General features: G+C 42.0%; 1 protein-coding gene across 14 annotated transcripts in view; it reads right to left on the minus strand.

Annotated features, from left to right (window-relative positions):
* Positions 1–22,365, minus strand: part of nbeaa (neurobeachin a) — a 71,870-nt gene that overhangs the window by 29,122 nt on the left and 20,383 nt on the right. For all 14 annotated transcript variants that reach the window (XM_061751952.1, XM_061751950.1, XM_061751954.1 and 11 more), the window contains exons 2-23: positions 17,916–18,147; positions 15,819–15,919; positions 14,676–14,771; positions 14,473–14,594; positions 12,260–12,386; positions 10,585–10,704; positions 9,375–9,521; positions 8,927–9,124; positions 7,079–7,212; positions 6,899–7,007; positions 6,261–6,413; positions 4,971–5,139; positions 4,451–4,530; positions 4,282–4,344; positions 3,986–4,083; positions 3,816–3,908; positions 3,101–3,209; positions 2,939–3,020; positions 2,069–2,192; positions 1,663–1,855; positions 921–1,595; positions 266–667 (exon numbers count right to left, since the gene is read on the minus strand). In XM_061751952.1, coding sequence (XP_061607936.1) covers positions 266–667; positions 921–1,595; positions 1,663–1,855; positions 2,069–2,192; positions 2,939–3,020; positions 3,101–3,209; positions 3,816–3,908; positions 3,986–4,083; positions 4,282–4,344; positions 4,451–4,530; positions 4,971–5,139; positions 6,261–6,413; positions 6,899–7,007; positions 7,079–7,212; positions 8,927–9,124; positions 9,375–9,521; positions 10,585–10,704; positions 12,260–12,386; positions 14,473–14,594; positions 14,676–14,771; positions 15,819–15,919; positions 17,916–18,147 — 3,627 coding nt within the window. The remainder of the gene's footprint in view (positions 1–265; positions 668–920; positions 1,596–1,662; positions 1,856–2,068; positions 2,193–2,938; positions 3,021–3,100; positions 3,210–3,815; positions 3,909–3,985; positions 4,084–4,281; positions 4,345–4,450; positions 4,531–4,970; positions 5,140–6,260; positions 6,414–6,898; positions 7,008–7,078; positions 7,213–8,926; positions 9,125–9,374; positions 9,522–10,584; positions 10,705–12,259; positions 12,387–14,472; positions 14,595–14,675; positions 14,772–15,818; positions 15,920–17,915; positions 18,148–22,365) is intronic.

Genomic DNA, 22,365 nt, shown 5'->3' on the forward strand with positions numbered 1-22,365 from the left:
TAATTTGGAACCGTAACACTAGTTGACAACCTCATCTGAAACCCTAAAACCTGGCTACTTTGAAATCCTAACCCTGATTTAAAACCCTGCTTTGGAGCCCTAATACTGGCTTTAAACCTTAAATCTGAAACCCTGACTCTGGCTTCAAACTGTAGTTTGAGACCTTAACCCCAACTTGAAACCCTAACCCTCACCTTTGCTTAAAACCCGAATCTAACACCCTAACACTGTCTTGAAACCCTACTTAGAAACCTTTGGTGCTCACCTGTGTAGTTGCAGTGGTTGATATCTTTTTGTCTTTGCCATCATCAGACCTCTCTGTATCAGATGTGACGCTGGCCACATCCCCTCCTCCGCCACCTGCCTTGAGAGCCGCCGCCTCGCCGTCGGTGCCGGTCGCCCTGTCCACCCCGTCTCCTTCATGGAAGTCGGGCCGAGACGGCGTCTGGTTTCGGGCCTCGGCGATGGAGCTGATGTCGGCCAGCGGGCTCTGAATCTTGAAGGGCCCGTCCTCTGGGAGATCGCCGGCTGAGCTGCAGCTGGTCATGTGGGCCAGCAGGCTGAGGTCATCGCTGGCGCTGGTTGCGCCGGGCGTAGCGGACTGATCCGGACCGGGAAGGACCAGGGCATCAGTGGCCGCCAAAGCGGGAAGGAGCTTTTCGTCAACCTGGAAGAACCACAAGGTTTCATACAGCTCTTGCATTTGAAATTGTTTAATTGTGTACCTAATGAAGTGGCTGTTAGCTTGAGCCAGCTAGCATGACCGCAGCACACCGCCGGAGGCGGAAAACCTGATGTTAGTTAGTTAGTTAGAGTAATTGTAGCTGGTTACATAGCTAGTTAGTTGGTTGGCTCCTTTTCACACTTTTATGCTACTATTAGGATTAGCAAATATTAGCATGTAGGTGACCTATTGGTACCTTGCTGAAGAGGAATCCGTTGTTGTTGGGTACACTGTCTTTCTCGTCGGCCAGCGTGATGAGGGGGCCCATGATGCCGTCGTCATCCATGGTGACACCTGAGAGGCCCAAACTGGGCGGCACGCGGACCCCCGCCGGCACGGTGGCACCGTCATCTTTGGGCACCAGGGTGCCATTGAGGTTCTGCACCACAGTGCAGTAGGTACTGTCCAAGAGTGAGTCCACCTCCACCAGAGGTCCATTCTCCATGGACCCACTGCCGCCTCCTCCGACACCCCCACCAAGGGCTTCAGGACTCAAGTCCAAGTCGTCCAGCTTCACCTCAGTGGCCTCCACCTTCTCGGCTTTGATGTCCACCAGCAGGTCGTGGACCTCCACCCTCACACCGGCGCCCTGCTCGGCGTCGACCCGCTTAACGGCGCCGTCGGCCAGTAGGTTGCGGGATGAATCACCCCCAGCCCCGCCGCCGCCCTCACTATACTCGGCCTCGCTCTCGGGCGTCTGTGAGGTGTCGTCCATTTCCAGGTTGCCGTTGACGACGGGTGCCGGAGAGGCAGAGAGGCCCGAGATGGTGGACACGGAGCCTTTCTTGCCTTTCTTCATGTTCTCCTCCTCCTGACGCTGGTACTCCTCGTACATCTTGGCCAGGTACTCCTTGTGGGCCTCGTACGTCACCTGTAGCCATAGCAATGTTAGCCATATTAGCAATGTTAGCCATATGAGGGGGCAGTGGGGCTCAGACCTTTGAGTGCGCTATGGAGAGCGTGTCCACCCAGACTCTCCAGCCGCCCCACTCGTATTTGATGGCGTGGTAAAGCAGGATCCTGAAGATGTTGTAGACCATTTCGGTGATCTTCTGCTCCTCAGGATTCTTCGGGTTGATGTAGCCCAGCGAGAACATCCAGTCCTGCCACACTGAGCACTGCAGCAGACAGCTACAACGCAACCATATCACGAACACCACCCATGCATTACCATACATGTACATACACAACAGGTGGCGCTGTATACCCCAACTGTTACCACCATTTTAGCCAATCACAAACATGAAGAAAGTCATGTGTGGAAAAGGCACAACGAACTCACTGACCAACCAACTACCAGCTAAGAAACAATCTAGCTAAAGGTAAACCTAGAGTGACAATTACCGTCTGTTTTCTCTGCTGTTGCTGAAAAGTTTGATCATGTCAGAGAGGAAAAGTCTTCTGACTTCCATCAACTCGGCGCTGGAGGAGGAATTCTTCAGCAGCGTGGCGACAACCTTCAGGATCACTAAATAAGTACACATGAGCAACTTTATGAGCAACATTAGCCATATGAGTGTCATTAGCAATATTAAAAAAACCTAAAAAAATTTAAAAAAAACTCAAACTTAACAATAATAGGAATGATAATATTGCCGAAATTAGCGATCTTAACTGTATTCAGGATATTAGCAATTTTTTTTTACCCAAGATTAGAGATTTTCATTGCAATAGTTAGAATAGTCGCAATTTCAACAAAAGCAACCACTCTAGCAATATTATAATATCGCTATATTATAATAATATCGTGATTAGTGATGAAAATACTTCAGAAATTATCTATCCATTTTATCAGAATATATTCAATTTCAGAAACATTAGCCATGTTAGTAATATTAGTTATAATGGAGCTATTCATAAAAATATTGCTGAAATCAGCAATTTTTATTATATTCCTGACATTAAGCATTTTAGCAACATTAACTGCATTAGTGATAATAGCACTACTAGTGATAAAGAAATATTGCTGAAATTAGGGATTTTGGTTATATTTAGCACACTAAGAATTAGCAACTACTATCAATGTTAATAATATTACTGAAATTCCTGTATATAATATATTCCTGATATTAGCAATTTTAGCAACATTAGCAATATTAGCACTCAGTGATATCGAGATTGCTGAGATTAGAGATCTTAGCTACACACTGGATATTTGTATACATTTTTAGCAACATTAGCATGAGCATAGTAGAGAAATGAGTGATGACACACTGGGATTCTGGATCTTGATGGTGGAGTCCGGTTCAGGGTGCGGCTTGTGGACGACCTGCGTGCACACCTGCTCCGTCAGGATCTGCAAAGCCCAAATAAGGATGTCACAATCAGCCAGCGAGTAAGCGCATCGCTGCGGTAACCGCGCAGCCAATCACGTACCTCGTAGAGTGTGTTGTAGGTGGTGACGGACACGGTGTTGGTATGCATCATCAGACGCTCGCCAAGCAGCGTGAAAAGACTGTGAGTGTGCATGATCTCTACCTTTCTCCTGACAAACACATGAGCAATTTCAGCCATCTTAGCAATGTTACCTGTATTAGCAATATTAGCATTAGCAGTGATGTGTGTCACAAAAGCGATGTAAGAGACATTGGCAAGTGATGTTCACAATATAAGTGGCTTAGCCATGTTAGCAGCACTAGCAACACAAGCAATGCTAAAAGCACTAGCAGTGGTATTTTGCGATATTGGAGCTGTGGGCAACATAAGCGATATTTGCAATAGTGGCATTAGCCATATTAGTAGTTTTAGCAATATTAGCAACATTAGCATTAGCGGCATTAGCAAACCCCAACAGCAATATAAGCGATACTTGCAATATCAGTGGCATTTGCCATATTAGTCCTTTTAGAAATATTATTAATACTATTAGCATTAGCAATATGCACATTAGCACCTTTAGCCATATTAGCATAACTCATTTTCGTAATATATTAGCCATTTTAGCAATATTAGTGGGTTTAGCAAAATTAGCGAAAAACACAATGTGAGTGACATTAGCAATATCAGCTATTTCCACGATATTAGCTGTGTTAGCAATTTTGGCATGATTAGCAACATTAGGATGTTTTTTCCCAGCCAAAAATGTACTGACTTGTGACCGAGGTGCTTGAGGAAGTATCCGAGTACTTTGAGGGCCTGTACTCGGATACTCTCGCTCTTGGAAGCCAACAGCTTGCAGATCACCCTGGGACACACACACATTCACGTTATTTAGATGTTTTTATCGGTGGGAGGTAGTTTAGCTGACGACGTCCGCCTCACCTTATGCCGTTCCTCTGGTCAAAGGCGGGAATCATGGAGGCCGGGTGCTCAGACATAAGCGCCACCAGCAGCTGCAGCACGTCGTGGATGTTCTCGTCCTGCAAGTTGCGGAAAAGACAACATTTGCAACTCATGATGATGATTCTTTTTGACAGCCCATAATAACACCATCATGCTGCGCTCAATACAAAATTAGCTGTAATAGCAATATTAGCTATAATATGAGCGACATTAGCAGTATTAGCTGCGCATTAGCCATATTAGCAACATTACCAGCATATTTTAAAAGCACTGACCTCGTGCATGGTCAACAGGTAATTGAGAATACTCTGCAGTTCGTCCTCCTTGACACCCCGGTCCTAAAAACACACAAGCAGAAAATTAGAAATATTGGCACTGTTAGCAATATTAGCCATTTTAGCAATATAAGCTGTTTTACAAATACTACTGCAAAAAGCTATTTACTTTTAATATGAGCTGCTTGAGGAAGAGGAGCATGAAGGCCCGTAGAGAGATGATCTCCTTTTGGGAAGGCCGAGGTCCATCTGAACACACACACACAAATATTAATATTACACACAAACAAATAAGACATTTTTCATTTCATGTTGAAAAAAAAAAAAAAAAAACATTTCTGGATATCAAATGACAGAAAATTTGTTTTTATTACAAAAGTACACATGAGCTAGTCCTAAATGTCAGTATTACCAAAATGGATAAGTGCTACTTAATATTCACGTTAGCCATATTAGTAAGCGATATGAGTGACATTTATCAGTAATATTAGCAAAGTTAGCCATGTGGAGTTTAGGGTACTGATGAGGCTGTGACCAATTACCATGCAAATTAATTCCATTGCAGCACAAGTCAATTAAGAAAATCAAGTCAAGCCAATCAAGCTCGGTCTGTTGCTATGACAACGTGGCCGGAAAGAAAACGGATGATATATATATATATAAAAAAAAATTAAAAAAACTGCTCTTACCGAGGCCTTTGGGTGTGATGGCGCTGCAGTCTAGCGGGTTGACGGCCCAATAGTAGTACTTGAGCGTGTGCATGAGCTGCAGAACGGTGCCCACACGCCGGATGGTCGTGTAGATGGTCGCCGTGCCAATGAACTCAGACGACAGGTAGGTGTACAGAGACAGCTGAACCTGGCGCACACAAACCATGACATCATCACAAATCATTATTATTACACAGGCACCTCAACATCATAATTATTATATGTGGACAAACGCCCCCACAAAACACACCACATGCACCAAACACGCACCCACAAGGCACCCCCCACTATATCCGACAACAAAAATGTACCCCTACAACTCACGAACCACAACATATATGCCAGCAACACACCCCTACACAACAGAAGGTACCCTCACAATCCCACCAAAACACACCAGAATGTACAAAAAAAACATGCGCACAATACACCGTCACAATACACCGTGATGCACACCCACAAACACAAAAACACAACAGTCACACAAAGCTCAGTGCACCCCAACAAAACAGCAGAACGCACACTCAAAACACACCAAAACCTACATTCGCAATGGACCCCACAAGACACCACAACGTGCCCCCAAAACATCACAACGCACCCCTCTACACACAACGCACCCCCAATGCATTGAAAGAACGCACTAAAACACACCTTTACAGACAGTGTTGTACCTGAACGAGTTGAATGAACAAAAGTTCACTGAAATAATTCATATTTTGTGCGGACGTGAACTGAACTTAGTTGATTTCTGCCTGATGAATGTAATTGAGAACGCGCTCATTCTGGCGTCAAAGAACGGTTTTCAAACGAAAGTTCATTTTCATTCAAGAGTGCCAGGTTTTGTAAGGGACTTCCAGGTCAAACCTTCAAAGAACAGCAGCAGTTTAACAAAGCGCTGCACATAATTGAAACTATAACAATAAATAATACAATCAAGATACACAAAGCATCAAAATAAAATATTCTTTTGTAATTACACTACATTTTTGAAAAACAAACTGCTAGAGCACCTCCAAAGTGTTTTGGACACACCATAACCTACAACACGACACATCCCCGTACCTCATGACATCACAACAACATAACGCACCCCATACTTTGGCACATAACAACACACCACCAAGACGGACCTGTACACACCCCACCGTAGCATATTGCACCACAACGCAACCCCACAGTGCCCCCTTTGTTTTTTGTGGCTCTGATACCCAGGACAACCCCTCCCTCCCCAAACACACACACACACACACACACATACACACTAACCTTGGCAGGCGTGTGTATCCAGATGGCGGCGTTGAACAACACGTGGTCGCACAGCTGCTTGAGGAGCGGCGCCCCGTGGGGCAAACCGTCCAGGTACTTGGCGAAGGACAAGAACTGCTCCAGAACTGCCCGAGTAATGTGGACCCTCAACGACTTCACACAAGATGAGAAAACGTCAAGTCAGCAACTTTAGAGAAATAGCATTGTGGAGCTTCACCAAAACTTCGCTGCCATGTCCAGCCCAATAGCAATAGAGAAAGTTCAAATGTTACACAATTTAGGATACTCGATCTGCCTAGCATACAAGGTTCAAATTTGGTAGCGATTGGACAAAACCTCTGAGATGAGTTTGAGCGCTGGAAACAGGACCTAAAATGGCCGTTTCAATGCAGAATGGCAGACATTGACTTTGACTTTTTTGTGGGTCTACTCATAATAGACACCTCCAGAATTTCATGTTGCTAACTGAAACTAGCTTTAGGGGCCTACATTATTTTGTTCAATCGTGAAGGCTGCTGCCAAAATGGCCAATTCAACGCAAAATGGCAGATTGTGTGTCTACTCATGACAGACAAGCCTACCAAATTTCATGTTGATAAGTGACACTGGCTTTGGGGACTGAATTTTCTTTCACCGACCTTCTCCAGCAGGTATCCGATGACCAGGAAGCCCTTGCCTCCCAGCATCTGCTCCTGCATGGCAACCGAGCTCTTGAGCAGCTCCACCAAAAAGGCGAGCAGCGTGGCACTGCAAACACCACACGACAATGAAATTCAACTCGAGATCCGCATCAAACATGTTACGCGGCATCTCCTGACCACACGGTGGTGTCCACAGCGGCGTCGTTGAGCTGCTTATAGTCCAGCTGGGCAAAGAGCGGGAAGAGGACCTGGATGCCGCCGATGGAGTGGATGGCGCTGTGGATGGAGTGCGTCACGATGGCCTTCACGTCCTGCAATTGGACACGCGAGTTCCTTTAGCATATGTGTTTGCAATAAATAACATTTTCCACACTCCCTTCACATTGAGAAAATGTCAAGCGCATGCCAAAGCTACAGGTGGCGCTATAATTGTACTGGTTGGGCCATTTAAACCCATCAGAAGCCTGAAAGAAGTCAGAATCATATGGAGGAGAACTTTTTGTCACACTTCAGTTCATGAAATGTAAATGTAAATGTAATTAACACAATTGAAAAAACATTTAAACACTAAATAACTTCTCATGTAAGGAGATAATCGTGCATATTGATGTGATCATACGAGGGAAACGATTTTTTTTTAATAAGTTTCATTTTTTGAACATACTCAAAATGTATTGAATATCTAAATCTAAAAAGCAATATATAGGATTGTTTAGGGTGCAATGTAATTTATGAAATTAAAATGTTTAAATGTTTTAAATTTCGAAATTTAATCGATAGGTAATGTATGAAATATATTTATTAAATATGTAATTCATACAATTAATATGTATTTATTTAACTCCATTTTATAATCTATGCAAAATTATTTAAATATTTAATTTGTTAAATCAAATATTGTATAATAATATTGTATACTTACATTTTTGTAGAAAATGTATCAAATACAATAGTTAAATCATTCAACTCAAGTTGTTTTATTCTTAAACAAACAAAACCTATTCAATTTAGGGAAAAAAAAACAAAAATATTACATTTTTTAAGTTACAAGATGCGGCACGGCGGCCGACTGGTTAGAGCGTCAGCCTCACAGTTCTGAGGACCCGGGTTCAATCCCTGGCCTCGCCTGTGTGGAGTTTGCATGTTCTCCCCGTGCCTGCGTGGGTTTTCTCCGGGCACTCCGGTTTCCTCCCACATCCCAAAAACATGCATTCATTGGAGACTCTAAAATTCCCCGTAGGCCTGACTGTGAGTGCGAATGGTTGCTTGTTTCTATGTGCCCTGCGATTGGCTGGCAACCAGTTCAGGGTGTACCCCGCCTCCTGCCCGATGACAGCTGGGATAGGCTCCAGCACGCCCGCGACCCTAGTGAGGAGAAGCGGCTCAGAAAATGGATGGATGGAAGTTACAAGATTTAAATAATATTGACTGTAGAAAATAAAATGTTTATCAAATAAAAATGGATTCATACAAATAAAATTTATAAAATGACAAATATTTAATCTATTTTAGGAAATTAATGAATTAGATGTTTTTTATTACATTAAAAATACAATGAAATGAAGTCCACACAAATTAAATGTATCAAATAAAAACAAAATTCTAAAAAATACATTTAATGTATAAGACATTTTTAAAATATTCAATTTGTGAAAAAAATAGTCTTCATGTAATTTACAAATTGTAATTTGTAAATTACAAATATTTAAGTCACAAAAATTAAAGAAAGTAGTAGGAAATAAAATAAAATATTCAACGTATACAATTAAAATGTATGTAATTAAAAAAATCTTTAATGAATTTAAATAAATTGTACATTTTGTAAATGAAATGTTTCTTTTTGATTAAAAAATAAAATAAAATACAATGAAATTAACTACAGTAACACCAAAGAAGAAAAAAGCACAAACAAGAAGATGCTCTTTACGTAAAGCGCTCTCCAAAATGTCAACTTTGAAAGTCTTGTCTCGACCTTCATTCAGCACACAAACAGACACACACACAAACAAGCATGCACACACAGACCTGCAGCATGAGGGCGTGCGGCGAGTGCACAAAGATGGAGGCGTTCTCTCGCGGTGAGGACTCCAGGCAGAGCTGCGCGTCGGTGGCCTTGGCGTTGTACGTGAAGGAGATGGAGCTGGCCAGCTTGCCGTCGTACAGAACCTGCTTGTGGTGCTCGGCCAGGTGGATGTCGCTCTCGGACTTGAACTTGAACGTGCTCTGCGGGGGTGGGAGGGAAGGTAAAAGGTTAAAGGTCGGCTGGATGAACATCTGTGCAGCCCTCAGATGTAATCAACTTTATGGAGCGTAAGCGAGGAAGCAGTAGCTTGATGAACAAAGCGCTAACAAGGACGCGAATGCAATTAGGGACAGATTAATTATTAATTAGATTAATTATGCCGTTAGCTTTACCCAGCAAGCTTGACAACCGTAATATCTGTAAACTCGCAATTATTTCATCATGTCTCACCTTATATCCAGGTCCAAGTTGGTGTATGGCAAAGATTTGAGCGGGGTTGAGCGCCTCGCTGAAGACGTAGATGGCACCGAGCTGACCGCAGAACACTCGGTTGGCGTCGGCCGTCTCCGAGGAGCCCAGGAAGCATTTGTCGTAGCTCTGAGTGGGACAAACATTAATAATGTCACGTGTCAAATACGACGTTCTTCTTGCGGGTTCATGTCATGATGTAATTAGCTGAGATGCCTTTTCATCATGTCATAAATAAACATGTCTGCCATACATTTTTAATGTCCTCGTATGTGATCATAAGGCATTCTAATGATGTAGCAGTGTGCATTATTTGTGTATACTCTATTTACAATTTTATATATTTACATAGTTTTATGTTTTTACACCACGGCCATTTATATTCTGTACCATTTCATCGTCAATAATTTATCGTCAATATTTCATTGTCTCAATTCTTATTCTATGTAATTTGATCAAATGTATATTCTATATCATTTCATCAAGACTCAACAATTTATAATGTATACTTCATCATGTCAACAATATTTATATTTATCTATATTTTATATTGTCATGAGTTCTCAAAAATCTACATTCCGTATCATTTTATCATGTCAACAATTTACAGTATATCCTATTATATCATCATGTCTCAGCTATTATAGTCTGTAACATTTCATCATGTCTCCAACAATCTATAGTATTTTATGTCTCAACAATTTATAATCAGTAGCATTTCTTCATGTCTCAACAATATATATTCTATATTAGTACATCATGTCTCAGTAATTATATATTATTTCATGATTTCCCAATTCATATTCTATATTATCATCTCCCAAGTGTTTCTATTCCATATTATTTCATCACACCTCAAGAATTTACATTGTATATTATTATTTCATCGTCCCAACATAATTTCTTGGTTAATCTTGTCTGAACGTTTAGCCTTTCTCACTGAATTGAACTGACCAAAACATACTCCACGGTGATTGATGAGGGCCTTTTTTTAATCCACCAATGACAGACGCAAATTTCCGACCACGCGACTTTTTGCTTACACTTTGATTTTGTACAAAGTGTCAACTTGTGAAGGACGCGCTTCCTCTCGGCCCCCCGCGGCTTGGTGTTTTTTGCTTCCTGGCCGCGTTGGACAGCGCGCCAAGGGCAACTCGGGCAAAGGACAAAATGTCGGCGGCGTGTCTCTTACGTCGTTGGTGTTGACGTGCCAGGCCATATCGCCGTAAGAGACCAGCTGACCGTTGACGTAGCAGCGGATCTCGGAGTTCCTCCAGCGGTTGTAGATGTGCACGATGCTGATCATGTACCACTGGAATACACAAATATAAATAAGATAATTTTTGAAGATTTTTCAAGATTTATAATCAACTATTTCTTCGCTAAAATGGGCTTTAAATGTATGTATAAAAATCACTTAGAATTTTTTGATTTACAAAAAAAATCTATCAACACATTAAATGTGATGAATAGAAATTGATGAAAAAAAATATATAAAGTCTTTTAACTAAGCAATTTTAGGGGTGAAAGAGGCAAAATAATTAAAGATTTAATTGTTAATTATAATAACATTGATGCTCAATTTTTCATTTTCATTATTTAATAAAGTAAAAAAAATATGTGAAGTGGTTCAAAATCAATTAAATTGTTGAATGAGCTAGATTAATAAAGAATAAATGAATACAGCCATAATATCAACCAATTTTAGAGGAAAAATGGCTTCTAATTAAGCCAACAAACATTACTGAACACATTCAATGTACCTTTGTAGTAATATTACACTCGCTATAAAGCTTGTAACATGCAACACGTCTTGCGGCGACTCCTAAATGGATCAAAGAGGACCTCAGGGAGTGTTTTGAGGTAGCAAATAGATTTTAACTGGTCAGCAAAATAAAATTAATGTGTAATTTTGCACACGCACGCGTGTGCGCGCACACACACACAACCACACGCTAGTGCATGTGGCAGAGTGCTGACGCCCTTAACTGACACGCGTTATCTTCACAACCACTTACGCCGCTCATGAATGAAGGTGAGTAAAATCAATATTGCTCCGACACGGGAAACTAATCCATAAAGTCTGAATAAAATCGGTAGTTTAAAATCATAGTTTAAATCATATTTGTTAATTGCAATCAAGCAATTGCTGTTGAGAAGAAGATGAGATTCCATTGGATTATCACTGGTTGATGGAGCATTTCATCACCAAGCTACCGAAATGAGCTCAATTAGTTTAGTGGCACATGGCATGGCCAAACGCAAACAACACCCATGTCAACAACTTAGCGAAACAATACCGTAAGATTATTACTCGAAGCTAAAAGCAGTAACACTGTTCGCTAACACTGTTCGCTAACACTGCAGCTCTGCTTACCTTTTGGTTTTGACGAGAAAGTGCTTCGGCTAAAGTGGTTCTTTCAATTTGGAGCTTCTGTCAGCCTAGATGCTAAATTAAGTCATTGAGGGCGTGATCATGTGAATTAGCCCCACTGTGACATCATAATTTGGCAGCATCGAGAAGGGCACGCATACAGATATTTAAAGAAATAGACAGATAACTAAAGATTTACTTGGTGGTTCAAATTCATACATGTTGGATGACTTCTTGTTCCCCCTTGTTTTTGTGCAAGATGAAGTCCTTTCATTTCTCATATCGCGGCCATTTTATGTCTACAAAAATGTACCATGTCTGCTAATGTTGTGAAACATGTCATAGCGGTGCTTGGTTAGCATCACAGAGGATAAAATCCACGTTAAGCTCTTATAGAGCCACCTTCGAGTATGACTAGCAGGCTAACCGGATTCTCTTCGATTTGTTTTTTTTTTTAAATTTAATTTCCTTTGTGCGCGTTAGTTGTTCTCACCTTCCGCGGCTGGAAGTCATATTTGACGCAGTGTTGGAAGCCTTTTCCTTTGGACTTGAGGGAGGTCACGATCAGACAGTTGCCCACAAAGTGAGCAGAGTAGCCGATCCCTTTACTGGTGCGGAAGCTGCGAAAGCAAAAAGCAAAGCAAAAAGGGAGGGAGACATTTGTAAAGCCATTGTCGTTCCTTGACAATTATTCGTGATACTCGCCATCTTGCACAATGAATACAAATAATCCACAGTCAAGAAAGGACATAGCACACTTGTTTGGTATGTTGTATGATCAATTCAAATGCTCCTCTCGCTAGTTGTTTATGATAACCGTCACCATGCGCAATAGACAACGACAGCTAGAAATAATTCACAAAGTCAAAATAAAGTCCAGTACACATGCACACGTGCAATTAACGTGTCATATTATTCATGTGATCGCTCCCTCTTGCCAGGTAACCAGCACCTTGAAAAATATAAATAAACATGACTTGGAAAAATTTAAGTAAAAAATAGCTCACTGCAGGCTCGGTCATACACGTGCAAAGTACTAGACATAAAAATAAACAATTACAAATATTCCATGGCACACTTGGTCACATGCGCACTAGAATCCAGAGGCAAAAAAACAACAAAACAAAAAAACATGCCACATGCTGTCACAGATGGGCCATGTGCAGTACGTGTCCAATGTACGTGTCGTATGATTAATGCCAGTTATTGGTGATGATTGCCACTTTGCACTATAAAAATGAATACAACGACAAGAAATAATAAAAACTTCCCGCTGAAAATAAAAAAGCAATTGTGGCTTCCTCCTCCTGCTGCTGTTTGTGGGTACAAGCTGGCAGCGTGTAATCTGCACTCACAAGATGAACGACAACAAGATGGACGACAATGCCAAGCGCCTGCTGGACCATGATAAGAGGCAGCAGGGATGGAGGAGGGCACCTGCCACCTGACAAACAGTTGCCAAGGAAACACACAAGTATTTACCATAGTCACCTCGTTCCTTAATAGTCTTGAAATTGATTTATCAGATATGAAAGAAAAGACAGGCATTGATTTGCCCGTGCCGTGTCTTTGACAACTGCTCTCAACAAAAAAGGGCGAGAGAAGTGAGTGTTAGGTGTTCCACTCCACACCACCGTCCTGACTTTCTGCTCTTCCCCACACACAGCTGCCATTCCGTCTGTGTTACGTCTCTGATACGACCTCACAAGCTGGAAACCATAGATTTTGCAGAGTTCAACAGATATTTAAATGCAAACGGTTGGCGCAACACAAGTAAACAGGCAATATAAAATGCATAGATGCATATATTCTTTATTTTCTGCGAAGAACGACTATTACTCCGGCCTACTGAGCAACTGTGGCCATCTATTTTATACTGTCCTCAGGCGGCCAAGGCATGCACAACATGATGAGCACCTCAATGTCATTTCAATTGAAACAAAAAAATGTGTCAAAAAATATTTAATTCTTTACATTCTATTTAATTGTGTCAATATGATCAAGTACAATGTTATAGAGTATTATTTTTCTTATTAAAAAACATTACAAACATTTACGTTGGTTTTTTTTAAGAGGCTGGAACGCATTCGTGGCATTTCCATGAATTTGTTAATGGGGAAATTTGATTTCATATGAGTGATTTTAGTTACGTGTGTGGTTAAAGAACAAATTACACTCGCATCTCACAGCACCACTGGACTACCAAAATTTGCGGGTTGACTTCAACCCCCCTGCGATTGGCTGGCGACCAGTTCAGGGTGTACCCCACCGCTCGCCCAAAGATAGATGGGATAGGCTCCAGCACGCCCACGACCCTAGTGGGGATAAGCGGGACAGAAAATGGATGGCTGAACTTCAACCCCCTTCATTCTAGACCGGTTCCATTTACACCAAACAGCGACACAAGAGGAAGCCAAGAAAAATCTGGTGAAAAGCAGTGCGATATTACTGTTGGTCATTCTCAGAAGCTTGAAAATTCAAGCCATTCCGTATCATTACGTTTCACACACAGTGTAAAACGGGCTCCGTTAACCATTTATACCGTACCAATACAAAACAGTGATACATTTTCTGGCTTCAAAGATTAAATGTTGTGATATTGTGCATCTTCTACTACCACCGAAGGTGGGAATGTGAGGGTGGACATCAATGTTTGACACAGAAATTAACCTTACTACCCGTTTTTGTTTCCTGATGGTGACTCACCAGTAAAGGTACGGCTTGTCTTTGTCGACGTTGATGTTGTTGAGCGGATCTTGGCGGAACCACGTGTTGATGGTGAAGCCGTTCTGGTACGGCCACTTGGCGATGGGCGGCAAAGCGATGGCCTGCAGTAACACAAACAGGAACACATCTGTTTACATCAATGTGTTCCTAATAAAACGAGCAGTGAGTTACAAAGCACATACCGCCGCACTGCGTCCGGGAAAATTGAAGAAGGTGTCGGGGCCGTGACGCTGAGGCATCTGATTCAACACCGACAACAACTTGATGGCGTGTCTGGGCTGCGGGAGAATGAGGAGGAGAAGTACATTGTAAGTGAAGGAGAAGGAAGAGGAGTGATTGACATTTACAAAGCGATACATGCTCCCTGGTGGCGGGAGAACACGGTGTGGCATCACATCTCCACCACAAGCCACTGGATCAATAAGCTCCACAATCACCTCAGCCTCATCGATACCATGGCAACTCTACATCGACCCTTCTGTCTGTCTGTCTGTCTGTCTGTCTGTCTGTCTGGAGAAGGAGAGGCTTGCTGGGGAAAAGGAGGTTGAAGGCAGAATTCAGGATGTTTATGACAAACATCACACACTTTATCTTCATTAATTTGTGAGGATTGTCGAGGAAAAACAACCTCAACATGCCTGTTTGGCTTCACTACTTTGTGAGGCATGTCGAGGAATAAAAATCTATTGCCCACACACACTTACCTTGGCTTCACTACTTTGTGAGGACTGTCAATGACAAAGACCTGAGTGTACCAACCTACATTCATGGCTTCAATACTTTGTGAGGATTGTCAAGGAAAGACGTGAATGTCCCCACACATTTTCTTGGCTTCACGAATTTGTGAGGAATATAAATTTTATGTACGCATGCACTTTCTTGGCTTAATTGCTTTGCGAGGTTGTCAAGGAAATACCTGTACATACCACACACTTTCTTGGCTTCACTACTTTGTAAGGCTAGTCGAGGAAACAGACCTGAACGTCCCAACACACATTCTCGGCTACACGAATTTGTGAGGATTGTTGAGGAAATGGACCTGAAAGTACCCACACACTTTCATGCCTTCTTGCAGCATGTCAAGGAAAAAATAATAATACCAGCACAAACTTTCTTGGCTTCACTGTTTTGTGAGGCTAGTTGAGGAAAAACACCTGAACGTGCCCCACACACTTTCCTGGTTTGACAACCTTATGAGGATTGTCTGGGAAACAAACCCCAAAATCACCACACGCTCTTTTGGCTTCACTACTTTGTGAGGCCAGTCGAGGAAAAAGACCTGAATGTGCCCACAAAAACGAGGCCCAGGAGGAGGCAGAGCTTACCCAGATACCGTTGTCGCCCCTCAGCATGCTGAAGAGCAGCTTGAGCTCTTTGACTGTGATACTGTAACTGGCCATTACACCCAACATGTCCACCAGCAGGTCTGCAAACACAAACCGACAAACACATGGTGAAAAGAGCTGTCTTTGCTTATCATAAACATTGTTCAATTCATCAAAAAGAAATGCATGATTATCTTCATAAAAGCTGAATTATTGATATCGCATGTCATAAGATTGAGTATCCTATTTTGGTGCAGGCAGTGTTTTCATATTTGGCTCCCATTACCTCATCAGAGAATGAATAAAAGGTGCATTTGTGTGCGTGTCCAAAACAACCTCGACTTTGACGTAGCGCGGCAGTGGCGAGCCAATGTTCTTACTTACAGAGACTCTCCTTGTGTGCCATTGAGGCTGCATTGATATAATGTGAATAGAGCTGCACTAGATTTCATTAGAGGAAATAAAGCATCACACTGTGAGTGTGTGCGTGTGTGAGATCAATGCATGTAGGTCATTGAGAGCTGCAGCGTAAGTCAAGGCACTTTTAAAACATCATCCTGTTGACGTGATGAAGGGAGGTGGGAGCGCGGCATTAAAGGAAAATTCAAGGTCGATGCAATTATGTCAAAAAGACTTCACACTATAGAGCGTGTAGGAAGCCTAAATGTACAGTACATGCACTTTTCTGGCTTTATGACTTTGTTTGGACTATTGCGGAAAATGACCTGAATGCCCCATGCACTTTCCTGGCTTCACTGCTTTGTGAGGTTTGTCGAGGAAAATGCCCTGACTGTCCAAACACTCCTCCTTGAATTCACTATTTTGGGAGGACAGTCGAAGAATAAGACCTGAATCTCCAAACACATTTTGCTGGCTTTACTGCTTTGTGACAGTGATCGAGGAAAATTACTTGAAAGTCCCAAAAACTTTCTTGGCTTCAGAAAATTGTGAGGATTGTCACGGAAAATACCTGAATATCCCCAAACACTTTCTTGGCTTCACTACTTCTTGTGGATAAAATCGAAGAAAATGATTTGAATGTCCCAAACACTTTCTTGGATTTACTACTTTTTGGGGATCGTCAAGGAAAAAGACCAAAATGTCCTGACACACTTTTCCTTCACTGCTTTGTAAGGACTGTCGAGGAAAATGACCTGACTGTCCAAACATACTTTCTAGGCATCGTTACTTTGTAAGGATTGTGAAGGAAAATTACCTATATGTCCTCACACAGGATCTTGGCTTCACTGTAGCATGGGTACCATCAAGGAAAATGACTTGAACTTCCACAGACATTTTCTTCCAATCACTATTTTGTGTGGATGATCAAGGAAAATAACACGAATGTTCCACACAAACTTCCTTGGCTTCATTGGTTGGCGAGGACAGTCACGCAAAATGCGCAAACACACTTTCTTGCTCTTACTGTAGCATGGCTGAAAACTGCACAAAATATTTTGCGCGCGCACACACACACACACACACACACACACACACACTGTCAAATGTTTACGCAGAGTTTACGACAAGCCGCTGAACCGAGCGGCTTAAAGTTGAAAAGGATCGTTGAGGAAAAACACTCGTCTGGAGAATTGGCTGCCAAGTGTTAGAACGCAGAGGATAAGCGGGAAGAGCATCAATTACACAAAAAGATAATTTGGAAAAGGAGATGGTGATTGACTCTCACTTGGCCTCAGTGAGTGTCAGAATACATTCAAGTGCCTCCTTATTACAACAAAGCTTAACACTACATACTTGATGTGCACTCCAAATAATACTAGAATATTTCCCATAAATGTGTTTTTTAGCTTTACACAGCAATATTTTTAAAACGTGTATTTTAAGTAACTTCTTATTACAGCAAGGCTTACAATAACTTCATTTACATACGTGCACTCTCAACTTGGGTTTTTTAGTAATACAAAATTATGTATTTTTATATAAAAGATTTGACAATTTTTTTAAAATAATTTTAGAACTAAAAAGTGTGTATTTTATCTGGATTATTTTCATATTTAATTCTGGATTCATGGTAAATGCAGTGTGCTGTATCTACACAATCAAGGTGGCCAAAGTGCTTCACAGAGGAAAGCTCACCTGCAATCATATCGTCCACCGTGCTCATCTTGAGCAGAACCTGCTGGATGAGGCCCACCTCCGTACTGGTTTGAAGGTTGCGTACACTCTTGCGCAAGATGGCAGTGAACATGCTCCAGATCTCCGCCTGGCACGTCACCTCACAGTGCGACAGCAGCTCCACCATGCAGCCGATGCTTTCCGCCTCCTGGATGATAAAGTTCATCTCCAGGTCAAACTCGCCGCCCACCAACTGAGCGTTCACGGTGGAGAAGAAGAAGAGAAAGAAGAGAGAATGTTAATACTCTCGGGTCTTCAGGTGTGTGGTTACTTGCACATCTGCACTCGCAACGCAATCTGCCAGTAAGCCTTGGGAGACAAAGCTTTGCAAATTAGGTAGAGTCGAGATGAAATAATTGGTCACTTGTCAACAATTGAACTTCAATAAAAAAAAAAAAATGTCGATTCTACCCTGAAAATCAGTTTAACAACATGAAACTTGGCAAGGATGTTTAACATGAGTAGACCCACAAAAATGTCTCAAGAAGCCATGCCTGAAAATACGTCTGCCACTTTGATATGAAGTGGCTCTTTTGGGGTCATTTTGGCCATTTCCAGGTTTCTTGAAAACTGGATTCAACCTACAGCTTGTGTCCGCAACGAGAAAATTCAGCCCCAAAGACAGTTTCACAGAGCAACGTGGGCATGTCTACCATGCGGGTAGAGGCACAACAAAGTCTCAAGAAGCTATGCGTGAAAAGACAGGAAGTATGCCATTTTGGTTTAAAGCGGCCATTTTGAACATATGCCGGTGTCCTTCAAAATTTCCCCTGAGATCTGCTTGCAAATTCAAACGTCTTATACTAGACAGACGGCTGACGGTAAATCATGAAGAATTTGTGTTTTCGGCGCCATGCTTGGTGTCACCATAAAACAGGAAACTACTAAGTCAACTCCACATTTCAAATGACTTGAAAATTTGGCCCCCAACACTACTTTGACTTAGCAACATGAAATTTGGTTATGTGTATCATGACCTGAAACACAAAAAAATCTCAAGAGGCTATGCCCATTTTGGTTTGAAGTAGCAATTTTACAATCCATTTTTCAATTTCCCGGGGTCCTTCAAAGGCGAACCCATCCCACCGAATTTGAACCTGGTACAGAAGACGGATGGACAGCGGTAAATTGTGAAGCATTTGCTTTTTTGTCAGTGTGTGTGGGCGGAGCATGGCGGGAAATTGTTTATAACTCACAATAAAACAGAATAAATTAAACAAAAACTAAAAAAAAAAAAAAAAAAAAAAAACACTTTGCCTTCCGGTGTAAGGTTCTGCCACCCCGTGACACACACACACACACACAGACTTGTCCTCTTCAAGTAAGAAGCACTCACTCGGAGGACAACAATCTCTCAAAAAGACTGGCTTTAAACATGGCCACCTCCCCTCACTGGTTACATACAACAAGCATGCACTCACACCAAACACGCACACACCTAAGATGAGCTGCAGATATCATCACTCCAACATGGAGTCCAAATGGCCTGGCTCTTAATGGCTGATGCAGCGTAATTGCGAAAAGTATTAGTGTACTTCACACACACACACACACACACACACACACACTCTCTTCAGCCTCGGCATACTTCACAATCCAGAAAGTGGTCACTATGGTAACCAACAAGCGAAGAGGACACACACACACACAAACAAACACAAACACACTGCATGGTGGTTATTAAATGAAGCCAGAAGAATCACACAATACATCATGCTGGATAAAAGAAGCGCAGAGAGGAAGAAAATATAAATAAAAAGAGAACATTCGACTGGCCTGGTAAAGATACGAGCGCACGTTCATGAAAAGAAACACAATAAGTCCCTGTACAAAATAAGAGCTTTCAGTCTTTGACCCTAAGCCAACCAGCAGTGAATGTTTTCTGGGATAAATGCAGCTGTCATTTTAGCCACAAGGTGGCACAAAGTGGAGCCATGGTGCCATCATTAATCAGCTGGATCCTAGCCCAGCTGACTTTGGGCGAGAGGCCCGGTACACCCTGGACTGGTCGCCAGCCAATTTCAGGGCACATATAGACAAACAATGGATGACGTTTCATGACTCACCATTAAACTAAATATTTGAATAACTCAACTCCACAAGGTCAGCTACTTGATCAAACGTCTTGGAAATTCAGCCCCGGGAAAAAACTTGACTTAGCAACATGAAATTTCATAGACATGTCTATCAGGAGTAGACCAAAAAAAATAAAAAAATAAAATTTTTTAAAAAAGCCTCAAGAAGCCAGAACGTGAAAGACACAGGATGTCTGCCCTTTTGATTTGAAGAGGCCATTTCAAGGTCAACAACTAAGTTAATTCTACAAAGAGCTTGTGCAAACATCTTAAAAATGCAGCCATCATCGCCAGTTTGACTGAGCAGCATGACAAAAAAATCAATACATAAAAAATTTTTTTTAAAATAAAGAGTCTTAAGACTTGTCATAAAAGATACAGGAGGTGTGCCATTTTGGTTTGAAGTGGTTATTTTAGGGTCAACAACGAAGTTAACTCCACAAAGAGCTTGCAAAAACGTCTTTAAAATTCAGTCCCCAAAGCCAGTTTCACTTAGCACTATTGAATTTGGTTGACATGTCTACCATGAGTAGACCCACACAAAAGGCTTCAAAAAGCCATGCCATAAAAGACAGAGGAAGTCTGCCATTTTGGTTTGAAGTGGCCATTTTCAGGTCAACAACTAGGTTAACTCCACAAGGTCAGCTACTTGATCAAACGTCTTGGAAATTCAGCCCGCAAAGCTAGTTTCATTCAGCAACACTGAATTTTGTAAAAGTGTCTATCATGAGTAGATTCACATAACACGGATGCCGAAAAGGAGCCACCGCTGGAGGGAGTGACCGCGGCAGATCGAATGGGAGAAAGTTTATCCAACACAGCAGCGTGAAAGATGACGAGAGCGGCTAGTCAGCCAGCAGGCTAAGTAGCCTAGCTGGAAAGGTGGCAGCCTGGTCCGATCCGGGAGGATTTATGGCACAGATGAGCGCAAAACAGACCCGGGATTCTGCCTGTGGCCAAGGTACGGCGAGGGATCCTCGTTAAAGTAAACCATTTTAAACTAAAAAGAAAAACTTTTCTGTACGGAGGCGCAGCAGCTAAAACGCATCAGTGAAAATGTGCCAGCGTACTCTCTTAAAGGTTCAATAGATTGTTTTCAAATAATCAAATTAGATTTTTTTATTTGTTGGACTATCATTTCGGAATAGTACAAGGATTAATGATACGATTGTCATTCGCTAGTCATTCATTACTGTCAATACAAATAGCGAATGGGGCTTCAGGGTGCAAGTCCAAGCACTAGTCGACACTAATGTTTTGAAAGTCGAGTCAACGACGTCTCGTCGCTGATGACGTCATTGATCTATACTTTCCCTTTGACAGTGCGGCCCAAAAAGTTAAGTTTTTTTTAACCCTGTATGCTAAACTGAGGGACTATGCTAAATTGTTAAAAAAAAAAAATTCCCTCATTGCGTGAAGGCAGAGCACGGTGGTGAAGTTTGATGACTCATCATACAACTGAATACAAATTTCTGGCATAAAAGAGGACCCCTGCACTGTTTTAAAAGAATCATTCAAGCGCTGTGTGCAACTTCCATTACATCCTTGGGAATGGTAAAGATGCTTGTTTAATTTGTTGTTTTTCTGTGAGGGGAGGGTCTATGATCTCGCTGAGGCGTAACCCCGGCGGGTGCTTTGGGAGCGATCGTTGCCAGTGTGGTCCCAAAGCAAACATCCTCGAGCAGTTGGCCAAGATTACGACTCTGCCAGTTCAGCTATACCAAGAGAGCCTTTTGTGCCCCCGAGGTGGACGGCACAACACATTCAAACCCTTCTGAGCCCTTAAAAAAAACATCCACAATGAACAAAGTCTCTAGTTTCTGCAGACATTTGCTACATCGATGTTAAAAATGCAGCAGGTCATAGTGACCCCTGAACATTTTTGGTGTAGCAAAGAAATAACACATTGATCTAGGACACAATGTGCAGCTAACTGTAAAGTATTTATTATATTGAAAAAAATCCTTGATAATTCATCATTTGGGCAAAAAAATAAATCAATAAATTGTATCGTGGAAAACAATTTATTTCAGTAGTGCTGGTGACCAGTTCAGGGTGTACCCCGCCTCTCGCCCGGAGTCAGCTGGGATAGGCTCCAGCACGCCCGCGACCCTAGTGAGGATAAGCGGTACGGAAGCTGAATGAATATAGAACGTAGGAACGTCAGCAGATTCTGAAGCTCAGAGCAAAAAAACGTTAATCCAGCACAAATGCAACAAAATAAAATTGCGAAACTAAAGTCATGAGTCGTCATCCAGCCTGGTGTCAGTTATTGATGTGCTAAACCTTACCCCACCAGGGCAAACTTACTCCCATTCACCATGAACACAATTGGC

This window comes from Phyllopteryx taeniolatus, chromosome 17 (assembly GCF_024500385.1).
Source record: "Phyllopteryx taeniolatus isolate TA_2022b chromosome 17, UOR_Ptae_1.2, whole genome shotgun sequence".
NCBI classification, from domain to species: domain Eukaryota; kingdom Metazoa; phylum Chordata; class Actinopteri; order Syngnathiformes; family Syngnathidae; genus Phyllopteryx; species Phyllopteryx taeniolatus.